General features: G+C 39.8%; 1 protein-coding gene across 2 annotated transcripts in view; it reads left to right on the forward strand.

Moving 5' to 3' along the window:
* The window catches only part of LOC140725122 (galectin-related protein A), a 49,927-nt gene extending 22,884 nt beyond the window's left edge, over window positions 1–27,043 (forward strand). Inside the window, exons 1-4 of one of the 2 annotated variants that reach the window (XM_073040155.1) lie at window positions 13,541–13,742; window positions 14,374–14,462; window positions 22,689–22,863; window positions 26,522–27,037. In XM_073040155.1, the coding sequence (XP_072896256.1) occupies window positions 13,716–13,742; window positions 14,374–14,462; window positions 22,689–22,863; window positions 26,522–26,665 (435 nt within the window). In that variant the 5' untranslated portion in view covers window positions 13,541–13,715 and the 3' untranslated portion in view covers window positions 26,666–27,037. Of the gene's footprint in view, window positions 1–6,104; window positions 6,170–13,540; window positions 13,743–14,373; window positions 14,463–22,688; window positions 22,864–26,521 lie in introns of those variants that run through there. The other variant, XM_073040156.1, reaches the window with a different exon arrangement.
* Window positions 27,044–27,900: the final 857 nt, after the last annotated feature.

Here is a 27,900-nt window from a genome sequence, read left to right on the forward strand (position 1 = left end):
AAGCAGCTCCGCTGATTAACTGATGGCTCAATTAACTAGAATCCACTGTATATGTTTCTTCTCCTTGCACAATTTATTTAAATAATGTCTTTAAATATTCATTCACCAGTCTTTAACTCTCTTGAAAGTTAAAAATATGCGTCTTGCTTAACTAGTTTCCTGTGCAATGACAGCTGTCAAAATTTAAATTTGAACAGGAAAAAAACACCAATTCTAGTACTACTTCAGTAATCAGGAAGTTTCTGTCTTGGTTTATATTAGTCACTCTTTTCTTTTGGAAACCACTAGCGTATGCTACAACAACCTCATCCACTTGCACAACAAATTGAATATATAACAATGTCCCAGGATACTTAATCAAGTAAAAATTGGTACTGCACTCATATTATGTCAGATAACCAAAAATCGGGTCATAAAAAGCAGATTTAAGGAAAAACAAAGAGCCTGAGAGAAAGAAATATCCAATAGAGAAGATCTAAGCAGCTGGCTACATGGTTAGTATCCAAATTGTGATTTATTAGGAGATGATTAAGAACTGAGAAATCTGGGACTGGAACTGTTACAGAAATAAATATACCATGATTATCACAAATTTTATTAAGATACATGTGGACAAATATGTCCCAACAAAATCATTCAGTCTTCCCAACCAGAAGCCTTGGCAAACCAAGCAATTTGCAATCTGCTGAGGGCTGGATCGGTGACACTCAAGGCTGATGATCTAGGAAAGTACAAGAAGTCCAGATATAACCTCCAGAAGGCCATTTCACATGTAATGTCTCCATTTTAGACAAAACTTGAATCACCAACAACAATGGCAGGGCTTAAATGCCATCACCTCCTACAAAGAAAACCAACAAGGCAACAAGGTTTCACTTCCATTGACTAATAGGCCATGAAGACACCTTCAGGAACTCCCACAAGCCCCTGACATCTCTGAGGCTGACATGAGAGCATCCTTCAAAAGGGTGAATCCCTGTGGTCCAGACAGTGTGCGTGACCAAGTACAGAAGATCTGTGTTAATTAACTGCATGTGGTGTGTAAGGACATCTACTTGGTTCATCTATTCTGCATCAGTGTACAGACATGGCCGAGAAGAAGCAAACGGAAATGTGATGTTACCAAGCAGACCAATCACAGTTGTTGCGATCTGTGTCACTGCGACGTGTGAGTTACTTTTTTGGGGAGGTGCACGTCACCCTATGGTGTAGGGTATGGTGTAGGGTATGCGCTACCTATGGTGTAGATGCAATGCACAAATATAAATCAGCCTTTAGGAGGAGATTGCAGATCGGGTTGCGTGATATTTTAACAACAACTTCATACTTAATGTCAGCAAAATCAGAGAGCTGGTTATTAAGTACAGGAGGAAGAAGCTGGAGCTAGAACTCATTAAGGGAAAGGAGGTGGAGAGGGTCAGTAGCTTTACATTCCTTTGCATTAACATTTCAGAGGATCTGTCCAGGAACTAGCACATAATTATCATCACAAAGGAGGCACAACAGCGTTCTTTGTAATGACACTTATTCACCTCTATGAGTTTGCATGAATTTGGAATGTCGCCAAACACTTTGACAAACTTCCCTAGATGAACGGTGGAGAGTATCCAAATTGGTTACATCATGGCCTATTATGGAAACACCAATGCCCAGGAATAGAATAGGGTACAGAAAGTGGTAGATACAGGCCAGTCCATCACAGGAAAAACTCACCCCACCATTGAGTATACTTCAAGTCAAGTCAAGTCACTTTTATTGTCATTTCGATCATAACTGCTGGTACAGTGCATAGTAAAAATGAGACAACATTGTTCAGGGTCATGGTGTTACATGACACAGTACAAAAACTAGACTGAACTACATAAAAAAAACAACACAGAGAAAGCTACACTAGACTACAGACCTACACAGGACTGCATAAAGTGCACAAAAACAGTGCAGGCATTACAATAAATAATAATAATAATAATAAATAAATAAGAAACATCCATCATCAAAGACCCTCACCACCCAAGTCGTGCCCACTTCTTGCTACCACCATCAGGAAGGAGTACAAAGATCTTGGGTCCCACACCACCAGGTTCAGAAACAACTATTACCCTGCAACCATCAGGCTCCCCAACTGGCACGGATAACTTCATTCACCTCTACTCTGAACTGCTATTATGACCTACAGACTCACTTTGAAGGACTCTTTACAACCCATGCTCTCAGGATTATTTTTATTTGCACAGTTTGTCTTCTTTTGCACATTGGTTGTCTGTCAGTTTTTGTTTATCATAAAATAGTATTGTATTTCCTTTTTCCTATAAATTCCTGCAAGAAAATGAATCTCAAGATAGTATATGGTAACATACAGTATACGCAATTTGATAATAAATATACTTTGAACTTTGAATAATGAGTGTCAATATCATGGAGGGATTTGAAAACAAGAGTGAAAATATTAAAATCAAGATGTTACCTACTCAGAAGCAAATGTTAATTTGCAAGTGCAGTGGCATAGAACCTGGTGAGAGTTGGAATATGGGCTTTGGAATATATTTATACTTTAATTGGGCCATATTCAAAGCTAAATGATTCAATCTCCATATCGTCAAATGTAAAAACTTTTCCAACTGATTTTATCCAACTAAATGTCAGAAAAATCCTCACTATAAACTCTGGTCCCTAGCTGTTGATTCCTCCTTTCTTTCTTCTATCCTCCTGTGGCTATAAGACTCTACAACTCCTCCTCCTTAAGTATAATGGTTTCATTTCTCTATTATTTTTTAATGCATATTTTATATTTTTTTCATACCTCAATGCTTACATTTTGTATTTTAAAGTATTTATTTCTGACTGAGCAACCTAGCAACAATAATTTCCTTCAGGATCTTGTCTTATGCATATCGAACCAGAACATTCTGGAAGTACTATGCAGGTCAGTGAAACAGAACTAATGTTTCAGGGTAATGACCATTCAACTGAACTCATCAGAAAAGGATCTTCAACATAAGAATTTAACACTATTTCTCTCTCCACAAGTGTTGCCAATCTGCTGCATTTTCTGTTTTCATTTCAGTTTTTCCAAACTGTGCCTCTTTATGCTTTCAAAATTTCGTTTACAACCTTGGTGTTCCATTGTATCTCGAGATGAACTGAGAAGATCACGAAAATTTGTGTGACATTGTCCAGCCAGCTGTAGCTTAATTTCTTAACTGCTAAAATGCTCTTGTTATTTCTTGACTGGAATATTGGAGTGGTTGGATTCCCTTATCCTATGTTCTATAAATCCAAGGTTATTCCAAAGCCCATATTCCAACTCACGCCAGGTTCTATGCCACTGCACTTGCAAATTAACATTTGCTTCTGAGTGGATAACATCTTGATTTAAAAATGTTCACTCCTGTTTTATATACGGTTCAATAAAGTAACAGACCTTTTTTAATTAAATATCAAATATTGCTTTTTACTTCTGACTCTGAATAAATAAACAATACATATTTTACATTAGTTCAACCATACAACTCAGGGTGGTCTCTGAATTAATCACTGAACTAAGAACTGATTACAGATGTGATCAAAGTCAGGATTCAACGTTTACTTATGATGTCACCATTTATCTCCTTTAGCTTTTATGAAATGTTTATATGTTTAACATATTTAAACCATTGCTCCATTACAAAACATTTTAACTGCCAACAAGTTTGAAAGTTGTTTTAATTATCGATAATTAATTGTTTTCCAAAACAGTTGAATCACTATTTCTATGAGTGTAAATTGATGTTTTGCACTACAATTGCTATTTCAGACCCACTACAATGTGATCTGCTTGTGGAGATGATTCACATGTTTTGACCATTTATCAACTGAGTGATTATGTCAGAAGCAAAACAAATGTTTCACTTTATTTTCAGCAATGCTGCTAACTTAAAGTGAAATGATCTTATTAGTATCAGTAGGAAAGAAGAATCTTATAAATCTAAAATACCAGAATCTGTTGTTAATGCAGATATAGCTCCAAATGGAAATATCCTCTTTATCAAGGTTATTACTTTTACAACAAGAGAGGTGAAAAAATATCTCCTTTCTTCTTAGAAAAATTTGCAGCTATTGTATCAACATGAAAAAGAGGAATGAGGAACAATTTGGTAGGCAGAAGTGTAGAAGGAATGGCCAGCGGAAGAATAGAAGGAGCTGTTGGCATTTCTTCTGAAGTTATTAATAGTGAATCAATGGGAGTTTCAAGCGCAAGTAAAGTTGGTTAAGGTACACCTAAGTACATCAGAATGATCGAAACAATGCAACAGTCCATGCAGGTAAAGATAACACTGGGAAAATCAGATCATAAAACAGAGCTGTAGGACTTAAGAAAGAAAGATGGTAAATGTCACACTCTTCAACAGCTGGGTAACACATGCAGCCAAATATAATTGAAGAAGTTTGGTATCATAGCCTGCAGAAGATGATTTGGCATTTGATATGAAGAGCCCAGTAATGAACAACCAGACAAGGCATTGATTTCAAGTTAAGATTTTTCAAAAAGATCAAGATTTAGCTACCATACGATAAGCTTTCATTTGTTGTTCGTCTGGATAAAGGATTTGTGTAAGAAATACATGCATCTTCACTCATGTCAAATGCTGACCAGGACGTTGAATCTTCATTGTTTTTTAACTTTCTGTTCACATTCTCTCATTAATTTTGCTTTAACATTAGATTCATAATTTTATATGATAAGTTTAACAAAAACATGAATTTCATTAGAAAACAGGAAAATAGACAGGCTAAGAAATCAGAATTGCGTGTTCTACTACTGAAAAGCATTAAAAAGTTTTTGAGTTGCCTTAAGTATTTTCTGGACCCCAAACACACCCATTCTGTTTTTTTAGATGTTTAATTCACCCATGCTAATATATTTGCACCATCTGTTAGGCACTGATCTGGCCAATTGATTTTTCCATTCTTGATACAGTATGTCTCATTTTCACTTAATTGGAATTTTTAAAATAGTGTACTGAACAGAACCATTAAAACCATGGCATTTTCAGTTTTCCAATTATCTTGTCTATCATTATCAATGAAAAAGAACATTGATAGATATGACAGTTAAAGGACTTCATGAATCACTGTTGCATAAAAAACCTAAATACATCCTTAATAATAAATTACACAGAATTTAAAAGCTAATTTGACTCAAAACAATAAGCTGCATTTATGCAGACTGTCTACAATGGATCTCACAGGATAATTAATAGACAGATTTGAAGCACAAAGGAGATATTAAAACAGGCAAGCAAAGTGAAAATCTTTAAGCTAATTAGTTAACAAATTCATAATTCCCTGTGTGTAAACTGCATTTCCCTCATCTAAGTCAGAAAGCAGAGTAGTTTAGGGGTAGGAGTGAATATCAAACATCACTGAAGAAACCCTGAGCTGACATTGAGAGACGGTAGAGGTGAGATTAAACTGCCTCAGTCAGCTCTTTCAAGAGGATGTAAAAAAAGTATCATTTTGAAGAACATAGGAGATAATCCCAATTTCTGCCAAATGTTTTTTTTTTCTCTCCCAGTCAACAACACCAAAATTGATTAATAACAGGTTATCAGTATACTAACATTGGTGGATGCTTGCTCTGGATCATATATTACATCGTTAGCTATCATTCAATGGCAGTATTTAATTGTACTTAATGTTCTTTAAGTTATCATTGGGATACATAACCTCAAATCTGCCTTCAGTTTTTAATCTCTTGAGTATAGGTACAACATGGGTTAACCTACAATAACCTCAGCATTTCTGAAAATACTAACATATATTTTCTCACTCATTTCCTTTAGGGATTTCACTGTTATCCCATTTGTCCTAGTGCTCTGTGAACATTTAGCTGCTCTCAGGTGAATTCTCTTATTTTCACCTCAGTATTTAATGGTTCCTGCATGAGGGTTTAACTGGATGTAGAATTTTATAGTAAAATTAATTTAATACATCTGTGATTTCTTGATGTTCTCCCACATTATTTTTTAACCTGAGTTCTCCCTTAAAAGAACTTACTGGTATTTTGCATCTATATAATAATTCATAGAAATGCTAACCCTTTAATTGTGTCCGTTTTATTTAAGACTCTTCATAGCTTGTCCTCAACGGCAATATGGGAAGGCACTCAGTTACCCAGTTACACAGAATGGTAAGGAAGTATCCATCCTCAAGAATAGATTTCTAATGTCCATGACTTGCTCATAAATGTTGCATTGAAACTTGGGGATAAGAGTTGTCACTGAACAAAAAGAGTTGTCACTGTTCATGGCCGTCTACCATTGTGCCTCAAATCTCTGTGACGGAGACAGATTTGTGTTTTCTTCCAAAACAAAGAGGATAAAACCAACAAATAAAATGCTGAATGCACTTTTACAATTCCATTCTATGTTCACATGTTGTACCATGTGCTTACAATAATGCTATGTTTGTCAGCCTAATTGAAGGATGTTACATTTTCAGTTCTATATTAACATTTGTATTGAAAATCAAGGGAAAGTAAAAAAGGCAGCAGAGTGCATTGCCCGATAGAATTAAAAACAAGGAAGTTTTAAAATATTTAAATTGATCTGAAAAAGTTGTATTTGAATCACAAAATTAATTCTCACTTATAAAAAAATTAAGTACTGGAAGTGATTACATGATGAAAACTGATGCTTAATAAATCCAGGTTTGAGTTGCTATACACAAGCACAAATTATTTATTTATTTACTTTTTGAGATGTGTCTTGGAGTAGGCCCTGCTGGCCCCTTTAAACCATGCCACACAGCAACCCACCAATTTAACCCTGACCCAATCACGGGACAATTTACAATGATCAATTAACCTACCAACTGTTACGTCTTTGGAACGTGGGAGGAAACCAGAGCACCAGAGGAAACCCACACAGTCACGGGAGGAACATACAAACTCCTTTCAGACAGCAGTGGGAATTGAACTCGGGTCGCCTGCGCTGTAAAGTGCTGTGCTAACCACTACACCACTATGCCACCCATTGAGAGTTATTGAGAGGCAAAAATTAAATATTGAAACTACTCCCATCACATGCTGAGGGACGCACTCAAACTCGGTGCAGCCACCGCAAGGGCCCGGTGGGGAAGGACCACAGTCTAGGGTTCTTCTCCCGTGGGAGTTGAGGTGTGAGGGGTTGGGGGTATACCCCCTGAATGTAAATATGAAAGAATAAAGTACCACGTGGGTGGCAAAACATTAGAACTTTGAAAATGTAAAGACAGTAATGGTACCAACTGTAAAGAATTGAAAGTCTTTGAATGGTTATTGTATATCATTTTATTTTGGAATAAAGTATATTTTGTTTAATAAAAAAAATTCTGTTTCATGGCCACCGGCTCTCAGTGAGTTGTAAGTCTGTGTGCATTCTTGAACACTGGGCTGAGCTCTGGATCACACAGCCATTCACCGGCTGAGAAAAACTACTTCCTGGTATGCAACACCACCTCTGCCTCAACTCCTCTGGCACCGGAACTCTCCATATTTCTTCTGTCTACATCTGAGAAGATGGTGAGAAGAGACTATGGTGGCTACAGTCCTTAGCAGGAAGTCAAGAATTTTAACCCATTATTAATCAAGAAATGAAAATAAGTACAAAATATCTTTACATGTGACTTGGAAGACAATCTGCATAAAGTAGTAATATGCAGAAATGTTTGTCTTTGGTGATGGAGATTGATGATATGGTAGGCGGTGTTGATGAATTGCTGCCGCTGTGGATATTGTGGATGCTACATTTTATTTTCACAACTGGCTGATAATAATAGTAATGAATGCTTTTAATTGCCAAACAAGTGTGTTCCTTTGTCCTGGATCATTGAATGTATCTCAAGTGTCATTGGAACAATGCCACCCAGAAAAACTGAGCACATTCCATCATTCTCCTGGATAGTGCTTGGATGGAAAGGCTTTTGGAATCAAGAATTGCATCATGGCACATGATGCTGAGTGTCAGACTAGTTCTTAATGGTTGCTGTAGTTAGATAGCTTAACCAGCTAAGTTTCTTGTCAATGCTGGCTCCCAACATGTTGGTGATGGAGGACTCAATTATGATATTGTCATATGAAGTCAAGGGTAAATTATTATATTCTCCCTTTATTCTTGTATATAATTGTACTTAGGGCCCCACAGATCATAAGATATAAGTTCAAAGTTCATAGTTAAAAGTAAATATATCATCAAAGTATGTCTTTGTTACGAGATATTACATTGAGATTCATCTTCTTGCAGGAGTTTACAGATAAGAAAAACACTTACATTTTACTGCAGGCAAAGATTAACAAACACCAATGTGCAAAAAGAAGACAACCTGTGCAAATAAAGGTAATACTGAGAACCTGAATTGTAATGAAACCTTGGAAGTGAGTTGTAGGTTGTAAAATCAGTTCAGAGTAGTGGTGGTGGATGAAGTTATCCATACCAGTTCAGGAACCTGATGGTTAGAGGGTAATAACTGTTCCTCAACCTGGCGGTGTGGGTCCTAGGCTACTGTAACTCCGACCTGATGGTAGTAGTGAGAAAAGGGCATGGCCTAGATGATAGATGTTGTTTTTTGTGGCAGCGCTCCATATTCATGTACTCAACGGTGGGGACGACTTTGTCTGTGATGGTCTGGGGTGTATCCACCACCTTCTGTAGTCTTTTCTGTTCCTGGGCATTATTTTTTTCAAAACAGGTTATGATGCAACCAGTTACCAACGTAACTCCACTATTTAAGAAAAGTGAGAGAAAGAAGACAGGCTCACATCAGTTAAGAACGTAAACAATAGAAGCAGGAATATGACATCTGGCTCGTCGAGCCCGCTCCACCATTCAAAATGTTCATGGCTGATCTGGCCATGGACTCAACTCCACCCACCTGCCTTTTCCCCAAAACCCTTAAATCCCATAGTATGCAAAAATCTATCTAACTGTGTCTTAAATATACTTAATGACGTAGTCTCTACTGCTTCCCTAGGTAAAGAATTCCACAGATTCACTACTCTCTGGGAAAAGCAGTTTTTCCTCATCTCCGTTCTAAATCTATTCTCCCGAATCTTGAGAGCGGCTTAGTTTGAGTCTCACTTACCAATGGAAACCACTTTCCTGTCTCTATCATATTTAATCCTTTCATAACGTTATAGGATCTTCTCTCATTCTTCTGAATTCCAGCAAGTATAATTCCAGGTGACTCAATTTCTCCTGATAGGCTGACCCCTCGTTCTCCAAACTGGTGAACCTCTTCTTGTGGGAAAATTGCTGAAATCTATTGATGTCCATGTGGGAACAGGACATTAGGAAACTATCAACAGGACTGAGCAGTCAACGTGAATTTATAGAATTGAAATCATGTCTGATAAATCAATAGGAAAGTTATTCTGTAGTTGTAACTATTAAAATTGATCAGGGCAAACCAATTGATAAAGTGTATTTGGACTTTCAGCAGGCCATCAACAAGGTTCCACACAAGATGTTATTCTTAAAATTTGACCATGTCAGATTTTAAATGATGTACTCATATGTATTAAAGATCGATTCATCATTAGGTTGCATCTGGAATTTCCAGTTGGCGGACGATTTCCCTCCATGCCACTCTGACGTATTGGGAAATCATACACTCGGCAGGTTACAGCAGGGGCTTGCCTTTGCCGTCTGCTGGGTGAGTTTAGAGAGATCACCACCTCTTGCAGTGGACGACCAGGACAAAGATTGATTAGTGGATTGAAATAGAAGGAACAAAGATATGGGAGTCATTACTGGTGGGTACCATAGAGATCAATACTGTCATCCTGGTTTTTCACAATCTTCGTCGATGATTGATTTGGGTCGGACCCAGTATCATATCCAGCTTCACTGCAGAGTGGCGGTGTGGGTGATGAGGAAGACGCAGAGTGGCTTCAGCAGATAGGCACAGGCTAAGTAAATGGGTGAGGACCTAGCAGATAGAACAAGATATTAAATAAAAGTGTAAAGTCATTCACTTTAGTGAAAAAAATGGAAAAGTGGAGCACTTTTGTAAAAGCTGATAGTTGAATGGTGCTGGTGTTTAAGGGCCCTGAGTGAGCTTGTACGTGGATCTCTGAAAGTTAACATGCAAGGCTGAAACCAACTGGGATGGTAAATGGCATTTACAATGAATTTTTATATATTAAAACAAACAAGTGATATGGAGCTAGTGCACTGACTAACACTAAGATAAATGATCAATTTAGTAGATCAGCAATGCAGGCCCAAGGAACTGAATAGGCTACACCTGCCTCTTCCAATCTAGTAGCAGACATAATAGGTGGTTCTTCTATAATGTGGTGGTTATTTTACAGAAAGTCACATTACAGCAGAACAGACTGTAGTTTCCTTCAAAGCACAGACTTAAACAGTACCTATTGATCACAATCATGTTATAACCAGTACAGATGTGTAATGTAATGAATTAACCATGATTGAATGGCAGAGCTGACTCAATGGGCCAAATGACATAATTCTGCCCCTATGTTTTATGGTCTTATGGTTAGTGTTCTCTGATCCATCAGTTGTGTTATAACCAGTTCATGTTACAGAAAAACACATTATATAGCAAAGTTACCTGTATATAAAAATGCAAGTTTAAACAGGGTCTTGTCCAGAACTTGCAATGAACAGGTATGAGCTGCTTTATTGTCAGAGAATTTCCAAACAGATTTGAAGACTAACTGTTCATTAGTGAACATCTTACCTGATGGTGGAGGAATTTAGGAAACTGTAAAATGTGAGTCTGTATGTATGATTATGTTCAGGTTGCTTTTTAAGTGGTGTCCGGGAGAACTTCTATTTGGCATGTGCAACGTCAGTGAGGATTTTCCAGTGTTAATTGGAAAGCTTTATCAGTGTCACGTTTAAATCAGTGCTTGGTCAAAGATAAATGGGCCATCCAGTTTTATTTTCTGCTTAGTCTCTATTTTACTGTAGTTGCTTGGTGTTACTGATTGGCTTGCTAGATTATTTCAGAGTCAGTCTACCTCGGCTTCCTCCTTCTAAATAAGAAAACGAGGTGGTATCTATGCAATAATTTTAAGATGACCATTCCTGTTATTTATTATCTGATTTAAATTCCCCAGTTCCAATTGAGGGATTTGAACTTGCCTTGCCCTGTGGATTGTCAGTCCAGTCACTTAATCACTATGTCAGTGGTTTCCTTGTACCCTGTAGACATGATTGGTCCATCATTACATATTTAATTGTGCCTTCAAATACGTGTTGGCACGTAGCCAAGTGGTTAAGGCGTCGGTCTAGTGATCTGAAGGTCGCTAGTTCGAGCCTCAGCTAAGGCAGCGTGTTGTGTCCTTGAGCAAGGCACAACCATGCATTGCTCTGTGACAACACCAGTGCCAAGCTGCATTGACCCTTGCCCTTCCCTTGGACAACATCGGTGGCGTGGAGAGGGGAGACTTGCAGCCTTGCAGACTTTATTGCCGGTCTCCCATACAACCCTGCCCAGGCCTGCGCCCTGAAAACTTTCCAAGCCGCAAATCCATGGTCTCTCAAGACTAACGGATGCCTATATATATATATAAATACATGACACCCAAGCTGTGGAAATCCTGCATTAAATCACTCCTTCTTGCTTTCAGGCACATGTTAAAGTAATTTGTTAGGTCCAAGGATCTGTTAAGATAGAAATTATGTTACCATTTGATAATTTTAGGAAAAATGTCTGGTAAACGCAGAGTAATGGAGGTATGATGTTCACCATGCTTCCAATTTCCTCATCAGAGGCAAACACGTGAATGAGCAACTGGTCCCTTATTTTAAATAATTAGGTTCATGATTTTCTAAGGTCCAAGGAAAAGAGTGGACTATCAATATGTTTTATTAGAACTTGTCTTTCAGTGGATTAGAGATACTTGAGCATAGCCTAAAATCAAATAATCAAGAAAAATAAACAAGCGCATTGTTTAAAGGGAGAGAGACTGCAGAGTCTTGAGGTACAAAGTGGGGCAACATGGTAGCATAACGGTTACCGTAAAGTTATTACAGCATTAGTGACCTGGATTCAATCCCCACCACTGTTAGTGAGGAGTTTGTATGTTCTCTCCGTGACTAGGTGGGTTTACTCCGGGTGCTCTGGTTTCCTCCCATATGCCAAAGGCGTACGGGTTAGAAAGTTAATTGCTCACGTGGGTGTAATTGGGCCAGAAGGGCCTGTTACAGTGCTGTATCTCTAAATTTAAAAAAAAGGATGGTTTTTCATAAATTTTTGTGAATTCTCACAAAACATTGTTTATTGCTAGGGGAACTGAATACCACGGGAGGAAATGTTGAACATCATTTTATAGAACATCAGTCAATCCACATCTGAAGTACTTTGTACAGTAATGGTCTTCTTAGTTAAAGGAAGGTGTGTTAATTTATTGGAAGGAGGTCAGAAAAGGTTTGCGGGACTTATACCTGACATGGGCAGGTTGATTTAAAACTAAAGGTTGAGCAAATATCTGCTGGAAGTTGAGAATGAGAAGTGACTTAACCGAAGCATGAAATTTCCTGAGGGATCTTAATAGAGTGGATAATTTTCTGTTGTCAGAGAATCTACAACTAGGGAGTCACTTTTAAAAATGTGTGATCGCCCTTTTAAGATAAAGAGGTGACTTTTTTTCTCACGGACCTGAGTCTTTGGTCTTTTCTAACTGAGGACAGTTGATGGAGAATCTTTGAATATTTTTAGCAAGAGGGATAAAAGGTTGCTGAAAGTAGATGGGAGTGCAAACTTAAAGTTACAATCAGATCAGGCATGATCTTATTAAATGAGAAAACATGGTTGAGGGGCAAGTGACCAACTCCTTCCTCCATTCCATGTATTGGTATCTCTTGACAAAGGTGCCACCTTGCTTGGGTCTACTAATGATTATCTGTCACATTTCAACTCCATTTGATTTGAGCTGAAAATAGGAACATATAGGAAAGTAGTAACCTAAAGCAAAGACCCAAAAAAATGTGTAAACAAAAAAGAAAAAAATACGTGTTCCCGTTTTAAAATGATGTTCTAGAAATAACAGGAAGAAAAAAATATTGTAATGCAGTTCACAGTATCAGCAATACAGTTAGAACTGATGACTGCTGGGATAAAAGCGAATGAAGGCTTAACCAAACGGTGTTTCTTTACTGTTTTAATAAACTGCATGAAGCGGAAGTTATTTTAGTTTCGGCCCTGATAAGTATTTTATGTGACCAGTGCCTTTTAATGATACTGTTATTCTTGGTCTTGAATTTTCTTAACTCAGAATTACACAACATTGTTTCCTAAACGAACTCGTTTAGTCAAGAGTCGTGAACACATTTGAGGTCACAATTTACCAATTTTGCAGGCTAACTGTTTTTATACAATGAACCGATCAAATGGAGAAATTGACCCAGCAGCTTTGGCGGGAGTTTTCTGCTTGAATCATTGAAGTGTTCATTTTGCAGCCATGTGCTCCTGCGAGATTACTTTATCTGCGCTGAAAAGTCGCTTTGCAGACTTTAAGGAGGGTAGTCCAAACAACGAGGGCGGGGATGCGTGGAATACCCACCCTGTCGGAGTTGTCATGGCAAGCTGCGCGGCTGGAATTGCTTGTGGTCAAAGAGGATGGAGGCAGGCGCGGCGGGACTGGAAAGAAGATAACGCACCCCCACTCCTGCTTCTGTATTCACTGATCTGATCCTGGCTAACTATTCGCTCAAAAGAAGGCGAAAATGGCGGATAATGACAGTTCAACACCTGTAAGTCTTCTGTCGAAAGTTATTTTTATGTTAAATTTGATGGTTTTTCCCGAAAGGGTTAATTTTGGTATGACTATAGCGCCCCCATATCCAATTTGCACAGACTTTACCTGGCAATTTAAAACATGGTAGTTCGAGCACCTAATTGTTTAAAGCGTGGAAAGCAATTTCGGTACATTATTCGGCAAGTGTTTGAGCTTCCCTAGTAGATTCGGGGATCACTGTTGTACATTGGACTCGTCCATCTACTTCCTAATACGTTTCTAGCGCAGTATAATTTCGGTACTTCTTAACTCTTTGCAAGCTTAGCACGTGTCCGATCAATTGTGAGACGTTTTGTTCATTGTTGCTGGTCGAAAACTTAGTTTATAATCGAATGTAATTAAGGTAATTGGAGTGCCCATGCAATGAGTCAGCGTAAAGTTTAAATCCCTGTTGTAGTGAGGCGGATGTCCGTACGTTGTACACGTTGCAGCTTTTATAAAGATGCATGGCAATATTTTAATTAAAGTACAGAGTAAACTTTGCAGCCGAGCGCTATGACAGATGGCATCGAGCCCCAAATTAATTCAAATACACAGAAAGTATGTCTTTCAAATCTGCAGTGACGCCAACAATATTAATTTTACAGGTGAAGCCCTTTGTCGGTGAGATCAAAAGCGGGCTGAAGCCATCGATGAGAATGACCATTATGGGGATAGTTCATTCAAAGCCCAACAGGTATAGCGAACACTTTGGTGCTTTTCTTTAGATTCGGGCGTGATTCTTCATAATCCTGTCCTGCATCTCATTCCCAATAAATTCATTCTACTTGTCAAAACGTTTTTCTTTATTAAACTGAGTACTAAAGTGAGGTAGAAAGTTTCTACATCACTTGATGGAATCGGTAATACATTACACGTCTGCGCTGCTTTGGCTGTTGCCTTGTGAAAATAATCACTTGAACTCTTAATAGATTTGATGTTTGGCTTCAAAGGTTATTACAGTTGTATATTGTGCACTTCAAATGGAGTTCAACAGTATGCTGCAAAAGTAGAGATACATGTTTTCTGGATAATGAGCTTTGAAGTACATCCAAATCTCCTCAGATCACTCATCATCAATTGTGAATTCAGTATTTTAAAACAGCAATGTAACATCTCACTAACTGCAGATTAACACAGATATATGGAAGCATAATATAGAAATGAATTATATTTCCATCAGAGGCCATGAGAAACAATATTTCACTCTTACCAGATACCCATTTTGATGCACACGTTATTTCAGCACTCTAGCAGAATTTGCCTCTGATTTTGCAGAGGGGCAAAATTTAAGCTTTTAAATCCCAGAATTTCTTGGAATGCAACACACCGGAAAGAATGAAATGTAAACATCATTCAGAAATTGTGACAACACCAAAGATTAGTGGGCCACCAAGTTTTGTGCTATTTTTAGCTTGTCATGTTTGGGGTGGATAAACAGGTCGTCTGGTGAAGATGAAAGGAAGAAGAACTCGTGCTGAGGACTCTGTCCAGTCCCCCTTCATACTCGTTTGGAAACTTATTAATATCGCCAGATCAGAAGCCAAGCTGGCTTATCTTAACAACTTAACCAAAACAAACTGACATGCTATTCACTAAACTACTTGAGAGAACCATTTTAAATATTAATATGTGCTGCGAGAGAAAGTAAGTGATATGAAAGCAATTGGAAAGTAACCAGACAACTTCAAATCAGAAAAAGAGCTCTTAGCAGATTAGCTGAACTTGATATTTCCAGTTTATAACAATAGTTCTAATATTTGATTAAAAAATTAATTGAAGTGTTTGGAAATATAGAGCAACACAATGCTGCCTAACCTACTGGAGGAACTCAGCAGGTCAGGCAGTAACTATGGTAATGAATAAACAGTTGATGTTTTGGGCCAAGACCCTCCATCAGGACTGGAAAGGAAGGGGGAAGATGCAGAATAAGAAGGTGGGAAAAGAGAAGGAGTACAAGCTGGAAGGAAATAAAACATCTTACCAACTAATTTTATTATCCCTTTAGAACTATGAAAACGGACAAGAGGTGGAGAAAAAAAATAACAAAATAGAGTTCACATTTTTGGCACTGGAAGAATTAGCATTCCCTATTCTTTAGTAAACATACTGTGTAAATCATCATTACATTCTCATGCCCTTGGGAAAGTGCAACATTTCCCAAGGCTTGATCAGTAACTATTTATGTACTGGTGAGTCATCTTTAGCCAAAATTATATTTATCCTACAGACCTCCTCGCCACGAACAATCAAGCATACTATTTTAAAAGGTCTTGCAAACTTCCAATTAATGCAGACTATAACTAAGCATGTTCTAGGAATGAATTACTTTTATAGTTGAAACGACTGTGCACTCAAAATCAGCACAATGCCTTTTTAAACTCATGATGTGATAGTATGTGCTGAAGTACTTGGCTTCTAAAATTTAGCTCCTTTGAATCAATGGATCTCTGTTTCCAAGGCAAAAGCTGCCAATTTACTGCACATTTAATGTAAGTGACCAGGTATCAATTTAGTACAAGATTGATCATAACCACTCATGTTATTGATCTTCCATTTTGTCTTGATTCCTAGAAGGCTGCACAACATTAATAAGGTAAGTTAATATTACATCAACAAGCATATGCAATTCCAGATTGTTGAAAAGCAGAAGAAGTAGTCAGTTTTGCTTTCTATGTTGTTCCAGCATTTGAACATAACCTCATAAAGTTTTAGACTGAAGAAGCTTTGCCATCTGGAAAAATGCCTGCCGAGAAATTAAGCCAAAGCATTTCTTTCATAAGTAGTTTTCCACATTTCTCCTTGCTCCCTCCACCCCTCACAATTTTTATAGTCCTCATCTACCTAAGTACTCTGCTCCTCATATCTACTCACAGAGGGTTACAAGTCAGCTGTTTTTCTTAAACCTAGGATTGAGAGATTTTTCTTAACCAAAGGTTGAAGGCAGTTAGATGAATTTGAGTCATAGATCACTTATTGTCAAAGTGGGTAACTGAACAAGACTTGAGGAACTAAATGTTCTGATGATAATCTTTGCTCTGGTATAGTTCCAAATTTGCCTTCTGGTAATTTGCTTAGGTATCCATTGTTTAAATGTTAACCTGTCAAAAATGACCAGCTTAAGTGAGTAAGATTCGGTTGTTGGGTGACACCCAATATGTGGTTCTTCCAACAGGAGTACCTTTCAGGAGTGGGAGCTTTCAGTTTTTTAAATATTTACTTCGATATTTATTATAGCATTAAAACAACCTGGTTAAATAAGATTCCCCTGTTTAATTCTCAAGTCACTGGATAAATCACTGAAGAAGTTCCCATTGAGAAAGTGAAATGAGTTTTAGAAGTTAAGTCCAGGTTCCAGGGTAGTTCATTGTACACTGAAGGCAGATTGGTCCCTATTGTGAATTTGTACACTGCAGGAAGTTCTTTCCTTTTTTAAATTTAAGGATATAAATTTTCAGAGGCAGAAGCAACAAATCTTAAAAATACTTCAAGGGGGAAAGAACAAACATTTGCTAAAAGCTGGCTGAAATCAGTTACTCTGGCAAATTCCAAGTGTTACAAAACTTTCCCAGGAATCCTGGAGTAGTTATGGTTTTGCTACAGGAACCAGTCATTCACCCATAAATTCCATTTCGAAACAGGACAGGATGAAGAATTTAATGGTGACAAGAGGGAATCTGCCTCAGGCAGTATTGTGATGTTTAAAGTCGAGATGTCGAGATATTAGTAATTTGTTGACCCTATGACAAAATCCTTCAACTTCTGAGGGAGAAAAACTAGAAGTCCTCATTTTTTAAAAATAGACTAATGCAAGAGTGGAATTATTTTATAACAGTGTGTAACTAATTATTCCAACATGTGACGGCCTTTCCACTTAGAGTGCTACTTTGTTGTAATGGCAACACCCCTGACAGATCCCCCACGCATCACTCCAAAGCCTTGTTTTCACTCATCTCCCACTTCTACATGTTTTGCATTAAAAGTGACCTAGTAATTTTCTCATTTCTTTTATCTAAAGCAACATCCTTTGTGCAGCCCAGCTGCAGTAATCACAGGGTTTCTGAATGTTATGAAACGTTCAGTTCATCGTTTCGAGTGGTTTGCAGAGGTTTAAATTCTACTTCTGAAGTATCTGAGGAAAGCTTAAACTTCCATCCGAAAGCGTAATTTGAAGAAGAGCGTGGTTGTATCCGATGCTCTCAGACACTTCAGGCTGAGTGAATCAAATCCACTGACTTGTGTGATGGTGGAGGACACAGAAGGAGCCTGTGATAGATCATCTGTTTGTCACTTTTAGATAAAGATTTCTGAAATACTTCACCCTTGCCTTCAGAACTCTCAGACTGGCCATTGTTGATGGTGAGGCACTTTAATTGTCTACCACCATTCACATTAGGCAGGATGGCAGATTTTCCTTTGATCCATTAACTGGGGGATCACTCTACTCCCTATTGTATGTTGCTTTCACCATTTAGCACACATTTACAAGTGGGTGTTCTGTATATAGGATGGGCTGATGGAAGGTTTAGAACTATGTAGGCCAAACATGGGCAAATGGGGTAAGTAGACGGGAGTTTTGGTTGGCATGAACAATATAGGCCAAAGAGTCTGTTTCTCTGTTACATGACATGATGACTCCAGGGTGTAACTTGCCTTATTTCTGTAGGCACATTCACGTGCTCCACTACACACACTGTTGAACCTGTGCACTGATGGTGATAGCCAGGACACGTGTTTACAGATTGTCGGTGTATATGTTTCTATTGCTGTTGTTGGTTCATAAAACTTCATACATATCCAGGTTTCAGCTGCCCAACAGAACTCCGTAAAGGCTGTTACTGTCATGGATTGATGTACTTGGGCTGATATTCAAGGATGGCCTGTTGGTCATGCTTCCAAGCCAATCCTGAGGATGGCCATTAAAGTTCCCCATCCAAATATTTTCTATGCTCTTCGTTCTGAAGAACTGATGGAACCAAAGGCATAGAGCATATTTGAATGGGGGAACTTTAATGCCTATCACCAGAAATTAGATCTCTGGCTCCAAATGTTAACCAAAGATCTTATTTGTCTTCTCGGCTCTTCGTTATAAAGGCTATCTATACTCGTTCATCTTGCTTATGTCATTATTCTCTCTATTCTTCCTTTATGTCTGGTTCAGCATGAATGAGCAATGATTCATCAGCTTCCAGTAAGATGGTGCACACCATATGCAGTGTCTTCTCCGGCGACAACCAAAGGTGTTTTTGTCTTTTGTAAATGTCTTTTTAATGATTGTAAGATAGTGCTGGATTTTAAGAATTTTGCATACTGCAAGTCAGTGTGGTGCTAGTTGGAGGAGAAACTGGACTTGGTGTAGACCATGTTGCTGCCTGCTACAGGAAAGCATGGAAGGCATTGGAGTTGGTACGCGAAGGCTATGTGTAGTGTAATGGTGGGAGATTGTCGTGGACATTTCTCTTGCAATCGCACGACACTGATGGATATTGATGATGTAAGATGACACGGGTCTTTTTCCCTCGTGTTTATTGGTGTGACGGCTAGCGGGACAGCTGCATGGTCTTTGTTTAGCAAAGACTAGGCCTCAAGCCATGGGCTTGCCTACTGCGGCAGTCCAGGAGAGGAGATGCCAGAAATGAAGCAGTGCTGCCCTCCAGCTTTCAGTCCGTGGAATGATGTGCTGGATTGCGTGTATGCGTTCGTCTGCAGTCTGCTGGAAACTGCACCTTCAACTTGTGCGACATGTCACTCGGATTTGGGCCATACTCTTTTTGAGTGACTGGATGTTTGCTTGCGATCTTGAATCCTGCGGCATGCGCATTGTTCTGTGTTATTTTCACACCTTGGCCCCGGAGGAATGTGTTGGGGGCCAGGGTCAACCGCACGAAGAGCGAAGCCATGCTCTTTGGCAACTGGCCCGACTAATCCAGCGTCCCCTTCACCATCAGGTCTGATCACGTGAAGGTGTTGGGGATCTGTTTCGGAGGGGCAGAGGCGTGCAACAGGAACTGGCAAGAGCGGACTGCCAAGGTCGAAAAGAAACTGGGGCTGTGGGGAGGGCGCTCCCTATTGATAGCGGGCAAGAATCTGGTCATCAGGTGTGAGGTGCTCTCAGGGCTGCTGTACTTGGCGCAGGTGTGGCCAGTCCCCCGCTCCTTCAACTCGGAAATCACCCGAGCTGTCTTCAGATTCATCTGGAGATCCAAGATGGAGTGGATCAGATGGACCACCATGCACAAGTCCTTGGACAATGGGGTCAAAAATGTCCCCAATGTCACCCTCACCCTGATGGCCAGCTTCATGTGTGGCTGCATCAGGTTGTGTGTGGATCCCAGGTACGTGGGCACCAAGTACCACTATGTGCCCAGGCTCTACCTGTCGCCCTGGCTACAAAGGACGGGTCTGGCCCTTTACCGCGCAACACCCTTGTCTGCTGGTCGTTGCCGCCGTACCTGTCCCTCGTAGAGAAGTTCTTTCAGGTTAACGCCTTTGACCACAGGGCCATCAGGCAGTGGTCCTGAGGAACTGCAGGAGAAGGACGTGATGGACCCAGTGGGGCAGTTCCCTGAGCAGACCATCCAGTTCATGTGGCAAAATGCCTCTTTGCCAGACCTCACCAACAGGCACCAAGACCTCGCCTGGCTGGCGGTAAGAGGGGCCCTCCCAGTCCGATCTCTTCTGTACGCCCGGAACGTCGTCTCCACACCCCTCTGCCCATGGGAGGACTGCAGTGAGGAGGAGTCGGTGACCCATCTCTTTGCACACTGTGGGTTCGCCGAGGTGTGGAGGAGGATGGAAGGGACAGTGTCAAGGTTCATCCCCAGCAGCTGCGTGACAGAGGACTCTCTGATCTACGGGCTGTTCCCGGGGACGCACACCGAGACCAACATCCGGTGCTGCTGGCAGATCATCAACTCGGTGAAAGACGCTCTTTGGTCGGCCCGAAACTTGATGGTCTACCAGCACACGGAGATGTCCGTGGGGGAATGCTGCCGACTGGCACATTCTCGGCTGCAGGAGTATGTGCTGAGGGACGCACTCAAACTTGGTGTAGCCACCGCAAGGGCCCGGTGGGGAAGGATCACAGTCTAGGGTTCTTCTCCCGCGGGAGCTGAGGGGTAGGGAGGTGGAGTGTATACACCTGAACAAGTGTATGTAAATATGAAACAACAGTGTCACGTGGGTGGCAAAAGTGTGGGAATGTAAAGACTGTAATGGAAACATTTGTAAAGGACTGAGAGTCATTGAATGGTTTATTGTACATCATTTTATTTTTGAATAAAGTATATTTTGTTAAAAAACACTCAGCAGGTCAGGCAGCATCTATGGAAAAGAATAAACAGTTGACATTTTGGCTGAGACCCTTCCTCAGGACACAAGTTATAAATGAAGTTATTTATGTGAATTGTATACAAAACAATGTTTTCCCACTGTACCTCAGTGCATCTGACAATAATAATCCAATTTACCATTTTGCTTGACAGCACTGCTTATGTTTGACAAGTCAAGGGTGTCATTCAACCATACATTTCCAAATGGAATTAATGTGTTTGAAGAGGGAGTAGGAAAAAAAGCTGCTATACGGAGGAAGTCTGGAGAGAATTCAGTTTACCAACTGGGTAGCTCTGTGAGAATTTTGTCAGCCTAGTCCTCTTTACTGTCATCTGATACCAAGTACCACCTAAAATAAAAGCAGGAACCGGTGTAAGTACTTGGTAAAATCTTGGTTTCAGAAACAGAGTTGATATTCATCTTACAGCACTTTCTTTTTTTTTACTTCAAATTTCCAGCAACTGTATATTTTATTTAGCTATTTGTTTTTTTAAAGCACTTTTAGCATTTTTTTTTGCTTGGGTTGTCAGCAGCCTACCTAGGCTAGCCTGCTTGTATGGACACCCGAAGGATGGTCAGCTATGATCCCTCTAGGCTAAACGACATCCCTATCTGTAGAGGAGAGGGCACGCCAGATCATTCTAGCTGAAGAATTGCCCATAATTGAAAGAGATGTAATTTATTTTACATTAATCAAGTATGAGGTCTAATGGAGAGGGTTGTGGCAGATTGAGCGTACTGCAGTAACGTGACTGACTTGATCAAAGCTTATACAGGGACACTGTAGGCCAAATGATTCATCAAAGGAACATTAGGCAACACATACAAAATGCTGGTGGAATGCAGCAGGCCAGGCAGCATCTATAGGAAGAAGCACTGTCTAAGTTTCTGCTGGAGACCCTTCGTCAGGACTAACTGAAAGAAAAGATACTAAGAGATTTGAAAGTGGGAGTGGGAGGGGGAAATCCGAAATGATAGGAGAAGACCGGAGGGGGAGGGATTAAGCCAAGAGCTGGAAAGTTGATTGGCAAAAGGGATACACAGCTGGAGAAGGGAAAGGATCATGAGACAGGAGGCCTAGGGAGACAGAAAGGGGGAGGGGAGCACCAGAGGGAGATGGAGAAGAGGCCAGGAGTGATTGTCAGAGGGGCAGAGAGAGAGAGAAAAAAAGGAGAGAAAAAGGGAGGGGGATAATAAATACATAAATAAGGGATGGGTAAGAAGGGGAGGAGGGGCATTAACGGAAGTTAGAGAAGTCAATGTTCATGCCATCAGGTTGGAGGCTACCCAGACGGAATATAAAGTGGTGTTCCTCCAACCTGAGTGTGGCTTCATCTTGAAACATGCTCTATTTGGCTTAACCTCATATTATTGTGGAGTACTTGAGCATACATGTTCCTGCCTTGATCTGTGCCCAGTGTTTGCTTGACTGAGATACCTAAGAAAAGTTGTTGTTTGTGGGTTAGTAATCTGGTATCGGTTACGATTTAAAAGGTGAATACTGGAGAACAGAAAAGGAAAGCAAAATGAAATGAAAGCTCTTATTTTTTGTGATCACTCATGTGATGTTTGCACATGTGATTATCTACAGCTTCGTAATAAGTCTCATCAGCAACCCTTTGGAAACAGAGACAGACATTGGCCTCGAAGTGACAGTCAGCTTCCGGGATCGCTCAGTTGTACGAAATGCCAAAGTTTCAGGCAAATGGGGAAAAGAAGAGAAAAATATACCTTATTTCCCTTTCACAGCTATGCAGCACTTCAAGGTGAGTGTCAGTTACCTTGTGGAAAAAGTACACTTAAGTTGCTCTATCTTCAGATAGTATCCCAATGAACTATGTCAAGGACAGTGTGGATATGCTATTGAAACAAAATGTGCTGCAGGTACTTTCCTGGTCAGGTAGCATCTATGCAAAAAGAAAAAGTGGATTTTTAAGTCAGATTCCTGTGAAAAATCATCAGCCTGAAATTTCAATCGGGTTAGTCTCTTTGCATATCGTGCCTCATGTCCTGAGAATTTCCAGGATCTTCTGTTTTGTTTCAGATTTTCACCATCTGCAGCTGTTTGGTTCAAAATCTTTCACTCCTGTGCTTTCGAATCCTTTCAGAGTTAATCTATGCAGTGAATGTCTGAGGCACGTTCAGGATTCAAAACTCATCGTTCATTTTGCTGGGGTAACTGATGTCATTCAGGGCAAAACAGTAAGAACAAAATATTATCAGAGCACTCGGTGTAACAAAGGACTAAAACATATTATCACATTTGATTGTTAATCCTCTGACTGTTCTGACTAGGAATTGTTTAGTGGTATAGATTAAACAGGCCTTAAGACACTGCATCTTGGATTGAATCTAAACCAGACCAATGGAGCTGCAAGTTTTCTGTATGTGGTGTAAGATGAGGAAAGTGTGACTCGTTATTTACTTAGCGAGCCAACATGGACACAGTGGGCAGATCAGTATCTTTTCATACTCTGTGCTTCTGTGAACCGCATGTTTAATGTGCAGGATAGATGATGGTGGACTTTGCAAGTATTTATTGATATACTTATGTCAATTAGAAACAAACCATATGGAAAAATGTAAAATTCAACTAATAATGGACGTGGATAATGGATGATATGGTGATAGATCATAAAGGTCTCAGAAAGGCAGCGTCCATTATTAAGGACCTCCAGCACCCAGGGCATGCCCTTTTCTCACTGTTACCATCAGGTAGGAGGTACAGAAGCCTGAAGGCACACACTCAGCGATTCAAGAATAGCTTTTTCCCTTTGCCATCTGATTCCTAAACGAACTCTGAAACTTTGGACACTATCTCACTTTTTTAAATATACAGTATTCTGTTTTTGTACATTTTTAAAAATCTGTCCAATATATGTAATTGACTTGTTTGTTTATTATGTTTTATTTTATCTTCTATTTTTTCTATCTCTTTGTTAGATTATGTATTGCATTGAACTGCTGCTGCTAAGTTAACAAATTTCATGTCACATGCCGGTGATAATAAATCTGATTCTGATATGCTTGCTTTCTTTATGATGATCCATACTAACTAGAACATAGAACAATGCAACACAGTATAGGCCCTTCGGCCCACATTGTTGTGCCAACCCTTAAACCCTGCCTCCCATATAATCCTCCACCTTAAATTCCTCCGTATACCTGTTACTGGAAATCTAGTTAGTCTGAAAGAAACCCAGTCCTGAAAGTTTAAGACTGACTAGTTTCACAGATGGTTCCATTGATTCTGATACAGGCCCTCAGAAATTCACTGTGTCCAATTTATTTTCTGGTGATGCATGTTACCTTCACAAAGATGTAAGACAACATTAACCTTGGAGCATTTCATTATTCACTGAAGCAACACAAATCCTCTATTCACTGTTTTTCCATCTGCATCCAGGCAGGAATTCAGGCTCAGTCAGACCTAGGTGAATGGATAAACACACTCTCAAGTGATCGTTCAGTTAAAAACTGCAACTTCAGGTTCCAATGCTTTGACGAAAAGGAGAGAATACTTTATTTTGTGCCAGATATCTTGTGTAAAACACAGACTGTGTTGCTTTGATATTGTTCATTGAACCCAGAATTTATTCAGTTGTGCTCAGTTCCGGAGCTGCAATCCTGACTTCATGGGTGATGCAGTTTGAAAGAGGGAAAGGGATATAGACAAAATGGCGCAATTTTGAGTGGGGCAGAGGCATGGTGATACTGGGTTTAAATGCATGAAGCTTTAAAGTTGGCTGGACAAGTTCCACCAAAAGAAACACTTCAGAGCCACAGTTTTACAGATGCTAAAATGAGGAAGTTATATTAAAGATTTACTTAAATAGTTAGGCCTCAGAAGAATTATTTAATCCAGTTCTGGGCCGCAAATATGACGAAAAGACAACAAAGCATTGGCAGGTGGAAAAGAGATCTGGTAAAAAGGATGAGATTTTGTTTATATACTGTAAAGAAATGGATTGTTCTGCTTTAAAGGAGAGAAGATTAATGGGAGATGTAGAAATTTTCAGAATCTTGTGTGACTTTCATTAAGTGAATGAGGAGAAGCTGCAAGTGACAGCTGTGTTGATGTCCAAAAGATAAAAAATTAAGATGATAGAAAAACCGGAAGTGTGATAGAACAATATTTTCAGAAGGCATGCGATTGCTGAACTCCCTGAAAGGTGGCAAAAGTAGTTTATTTAAACTTGTAACTTATTTAGTCCTCAGAGTACATTGCTAGGAATGAGAGGGCCAATGGTGAAAGATAACAAGAGCCTTGTATCGAGAGGGAGGGATGTGCTAATGACAGCATTGCACTGGAAATCACACTCTAGCACCAATAAATCACCCATAGCTCAGTTTGGAGAGGGCTAGGGTGAACATTGTGGTTGCTCATCGTACGGAGTGTATTAGGCCAATGCTGAGGACTGGCAGCTCTGCTTCATGACAGTCCACTCGGATCCCATTCAAAGTGAAGGAAGCTGCTGTCAACCCCTCTCTGTTCAGCTTCAAGCTTCCCCCAGCGCAGGGACTTCTCAGAAAGAGCCTCCATTGAATTTGTCACTTGGGCATCTCTTGAGAAAGCTTTATCTGAGCTTGAGAAATGCTGTGTAGTCAAATAGCAAGGCGATGACTTCTATCACATCCAGCTGAAGGTGATGACGGAGACCAGGAGTCTTTAAACCCAGGGAGTAGCCACTTAGCCCCACCTGCCCAATAACTATCCTGACAGATAGCCTCTCTGCTCTGCATCGCTGGTGAGAGCAGCAGCTTGTTCCAAGTTGCCAGCTGAGCAGTGGCTGCCCTGGATTTTTTTTTTATAAAGTCTAGTGGGTACAAACTTGTGAGTGTTTGGACTGCAAGATCAAACCAGCATTCTGCTGGGCAGTGCTAAGTAGAGTACTGCTATAGTAACTTGCTTGAAAAAAAGAATTGTCTACATATTTGCAAGGAAATACTTGAAGTCAAAGGGGAAAGGGCTGGTTAATATTCACCTGGTACTAACAAGATGGCACAGGCACCATAGTCGAAGGTAGTACAGTTAGTAGAGCTGCAGCCTCACAGCACCCTCAGCCCAAGTTCTACAAGAACTTCCAGAGCCGTCTGTGTGGAGTTCGCAGGTTCTCCCTGAGACTGTGTGTGTGCTCCAGTTCCTTCTACACCCTAAGGGTATGTGGCTTAATAGGTTCATGGTCACTGTAAATTGACCCCATTGTTTAGGTGTGTGGTAGAATCTGAGGGGAGCTGATGGAAATCTGAATTGAATAAAATGGGGTTGGTATGGGATTCGTGTATTACGCTACTGAATGATTGACATAGATTCACTGTTTCGGGGGGGGGGGCCTTTTCCATTTGTGTGAGTCTATGGCCTATTGTGATGTCTAGTTCTATGATTTTTCAATATAGTGAGACTATTTTAAAATCTGATTTCAGATGGAAATCCTGTGTGAGCACCAGCAGTTCCGGGTTCAAGTCGATGGACAACAACTATTTGATTTCACATACCGCTTCCAGCAAATACACAAACTAACTGCATTAAAAATTATAGGTGACCTTCGACTGACAAAAGTAGTTTAATTTTTGTAATATGCTCTTTGAAAACCAAGATATAATTTCAGGAGGCGATTTGTCCCCCTGTAAGAATTATTTTTAAAATCTTTCTGTAGTCTAATTGTTGTTCCAATCTTCCAGTAATTTCCCTTCTGAGCAGCAGCGTGATTTCTACTGAGCAGAGGAAAAAAATGTACCTTTTGGAAAAGCGTTCAGAATTTGTGTTTAGTTTTGTCGACTTGGGTTTTTGAAATACAGGATTTGACTTTGAAAGCAAGCCAGCAATTTGGATTGTTAAGAACCTTCTTTGCTTAATTAAATATTTTATGTTCCAAAGTCTGTCTGCTTCTGCTTTTAATAGTTCACCTTATTGTAGTCAACCTTTCCTTCACATTACTTAGTCCAATCATTTGGGGTGTGTCAGAATTATTACATGTTAAATAAAAGAAGTATGGATTCCAGGAGTTAGTGTTCCTCCCTGCTTTTCATGGGCACAATTGTTATTAGACATTATCACCTGTTGTCATTTATCATGATTATTCAGTGCATTAAGTCAGATCGGGAAGCTGTTAACACCTCACAGTTGCCCATGTACAAATCTTGAATTCTTGCCCATAAGCAGTCTGTTGAGCTGAACATACTTTGGTGTTAAATTTTTAGTGGTGTTTCTTCTAATTTTTAAGATGTACTATAGCCTTGAAGGCTGTGGGTTCAAGAGTCGAACTGATATTCATACTCGGGGTTGCTGCTGAGGTGATGGCTTTCAGATGAGATAAGACAAGAGCAGAATTAGGTCATTCAGCTCGTCAAGTCCGCTTCGCCATTCCATCATGGCTGATCACAGATCCCACTCAACTCTATACCCCTGCCCTCTCACCATATCCCCTGATGCCCTGACCAATCAGGAATCGTATCAGCTTCCGCATTAAATATACCCATGGTCTTGGCCTCAACCGCAGTCTGTGGCAGAACATTCCACAGATTCACCACTCTTCAGCTAAAAAAAAAATCCTCCTTACTTCTGTCCTAAAGGGTCACTCTTCAATTTTGAGGCTGTGCCCTCTAGTTCTGGATACCCCCACCTCTCCACAAACACTTTATCTAGTCCTCTCAACATTCGGTAGGTTTCAATGAGATCCTCACACATTCTTGTAAATGTTAAGCATTCTATATGTTAAACTAAGGCCCTGTCTGGTATCTCAGGTGCTGGTTAAAAGAATTCATGACTCTGTTTCAATAGCAATGCCATTATCCCCAGTGTC

Source organism: Hemitrygon akajei, chromosome 3 (assembly GCF_048418815.1).
Source record: "Hemitrygon akajei chromosome 3, sHemAka1.3, whole genome shotgun sequence".
NCBI classification, from domain to species: Eukaryota; Metazoa; Chordata; class Chondrichthyes; order Myliobatiformes; family Dasyatidae; genus Hemitrygon; species Hemitrygon akajei.